General features: G+C 46.1%; 1 protein-coding gene across 1 annotated transcript; it reads left to right on the top strand.

The window, feature by feature from the left end:
• Window positions 1-1,035: 1,035 nt before the first annotated feature.
• Window positions 1,036-1,404, top strand: LOC105450323 (merozoite surface protein CMZ-8-like). The gene has a single exon (XM_011690105.1). It carries the CDS (start codon window positions 1,036-1,038, stop codon window positions 1,402-1,404), a length of 369 nt encoding a protein of 122 aa, XP_011688407.1.
• Window positions 1,405-2,784: the final 1,380 nt, after the last annotated feature.

Here is a 2,784-nt window from a genome sequence, read left to right as displayed (position 1 = left end):
GTTACATGTATAATTAAAACTTTAAATTGAATTCTCCTTATCTATTATACAGCTAGTTAAAATTACAGTAGTGAATAAATATACAATCAATATACTTAAAATATACACCATTATAAACAGAATAATAATAAAAAATTTTAAAATTTACAATTGATCATACTGCAGTCATATTGCCTTTGTTGATATATGGAGCTAAGCACCACGTCAGTACCGGATAAGCTTTATCGCCCATAATGTACTCATTGTTAGAAAAACAGGCATCTTTATTTGCCATTACTGCATGCCAGAGTTCAGAGTTCCTAAAAATCCTGGCATCATGAACAGAGCCAGCAAACCCAACAAAGCAGTCTGTGAATACTAGGTTTGCATCGCACATAGCCTGCAGTGTAACAGCATTGTGGCGGTGCGCTTACGGTACAGCACGCGCGCCTGGCTCGCACGCCGGGCCCACGCGCCCGCCACTTGACGAGAGTAGTGCGCGGCGCCACCGCTAGGTGCCGCAGGCGCCACTACTTTCTCGTAATTAAAATTCACCCACGCCGGCTACATCTATGGCTCCGTGGGTGGTCTCCAGCAAGTTTCCTTGCTCTCGGAATAGTGCGAGCTTACCTAGGCCACTATTCCGAGAGTATTTTGAGGTAACCATAACCGTCGGCAGAGCGAGCTCAGCTCTTCGAATTCGGAAGGAAGCGGGAGTCCCGACCTTCCGATTCGGAGTACTCGCCAGGGCCTCTGCCTTCTTTGCCGCTGCCCATCCGGGCCGTCTTACGCTACCGTTGGACATCGACCTCCACCACGCCGCGGACGAGGAAACGGGGACTGGACCGTCCCCCAGCCGCGAAGGCACCCGTTTCGCGACCCAGGAGCCTTCCTCCGTCGGCCCCCGGTTCGCCTAGGGAACGACTAGATCCGGGAGTATCCTACCTTCCGTGGAAGCTGATTCTGGTGGACCTGTCCGACGCGACGGTGACGAAGTGGAGGCTGGCAGACCCGCGACCTCGACCGGTCGTCACCCAAGTCTCCAGGTCGACTCAAATGGACAATCCCGTCGTCCGGGCACCCCCGACGGTTCTGTCCCCGCTGAGTCCGCCGCCGTCCACGCCCAGGAAGCCGAGGACACCGGGACGTCCTCCGAGCCCGCGGGTCGAGCCACCGACAACTCCGGACCGGCCTCCGGGTCTACCGACCGAGTCAGCGAAGCGTCCCCGCTCGCCGGAACCTCCGCAGGGCGCGCTTGCCAGTCCCCGGCAATCCACGGAGTCCAGCAAGCGTTCCAGAACCCCGGAGCGCTTCCGGGATCTCCGGGCCAAACGGATCGTCCGGCCCAACGATCCGGTCAATATCCTCGGAGCATCTCAACCCGCTCCTCCAGGCCCGGCTCAGAAAGCTATTCGACAGCGATAAGGAGAACTTTCCGCCTAACGACCACTAGCTCCTCCGACCCTCCGGCGCCGGCACCTTCGGGGGCCACCCGACTTACTTCTCCCGACTTACCTCTCCTTGAGTCAATCCTTTTACGAATCTTACACTGACATTTCCTACCCTTGTAAATATTCCAAAATATATCCAAGCTGTTAATATCAACCGGAGTCATTTGTGAATTACTATTCATTACGTTCCTTCTCCTGATCTCCTATCACCACTTCCGTCCACAGCATATTCTTTCTTCCTTGTTCTATAAAAGAGGAAATGGACCTGTATAAATATAATTTGATGACAGACAATATTTTTAAGTACTTTCTATGAATTCTTATGAATAACTAGACTTGCCTTAGGTGCTGGGATAGAAATGTGACATCCGTCGATTGCTCCAATCACATCAGGAAGAAAGCCAATCTGTGAAAATCGATGTTTGACCTCATTTAATCGCTCACCTTCAGGCCATTTAATAATTCTATCAGCTAAATTATTTAAGGCAGCCACAACTCTTCTCATGGAATCATGCAACAATGATTTACTAATATCAAAGCGGTCAGATACAGATCTATAAAAATAAAAATCGCGCGTTAATAAAATTAGCTTTTTCTTTCTTAATAAAAATTGTATTTTACAATCGTTTGAGATGACTTTACTTGAATAAATCAGGAGTTGCCAGCAGGACTGCAATTGTGTCCGAACATCTAAAGCAAATCTTCCACCTGCTGCTGTCCTTATTAAATAAGGTGCTAATATTTGTTCTAAATTTTCAAATGTTGCTCTACTCATTCGAAAATGTTCTTTGAACTGCCTTCCTGTATAGTCATATATTGTTGTTGTGACATAACCTTTAATTCATGTGACACGTTTTAAATATCTCCGACGAATTTGTGCTTCAAACATGTTTGCTTCTTGATTCCATCTGTCATATTCATCATTACTGCTTTCTTCATCTTTAAGTTTTTCAATAACTAATCTTAATAAATTATGTCCAGCTATAGCACCTATTGCAATAACGCGTCGACGGCGATCGATTTTTACATTATTTCACTTCTTCTTTTTCTTCTTTTTCTTATAATTGGGCTTCAGCTCCTACGAGGAGCTATACAGCCTGATACAAACTTGATAACTGGGTATAAAACGGAAGTAGAGAACTATTAATCGGATGATGCAAAAATGCCAATCTGTAAGTTATATCAAAATTTATCCTGAAAACCATGTTAATCGTGGGATTGATTGATTGATTGATTGATTGCTTTATTTGTATAGCGCTCTAGGATGAAATCCTCTCAAGCGCCTGACCAACATACAATCGCAGATACAAGGATAGAGTCGTACATAATAGTTTGGCAGTAAATACAATCTAAT

Source organism: Wasmannia auropunctata, unplaced genomic scaffold (assembly GCF_000956235.1).
Source record: "Wasmannia auropunctata unplaced genomic scaffold, wasmannia.A_1.0 LD336064.1, whole genome shotgun sequence".
Classification (NCBI taxonomy): domain Eukaryota; kingdom Metazoa; phylum Arthropoda; class Insecta; order Hymenoptera; family Formicidae; genus Wasmannia; species Wasmannia auropunctata.
Note: the sequence above shows the minus strand (reverse complement) of the source record. Positions and strands in the feature narration are given on the sequence as shown.

Bases quoted from the DNA above. Each gene is read 5' to 3' on its own strand.
- LOC105450323 (XM_011690105.1), top strand. From the start codon at position 1,036: ATGGACAATCCCGTCGTCCGGGCACCCCCGACGGTTCTGTCCCCGCTG.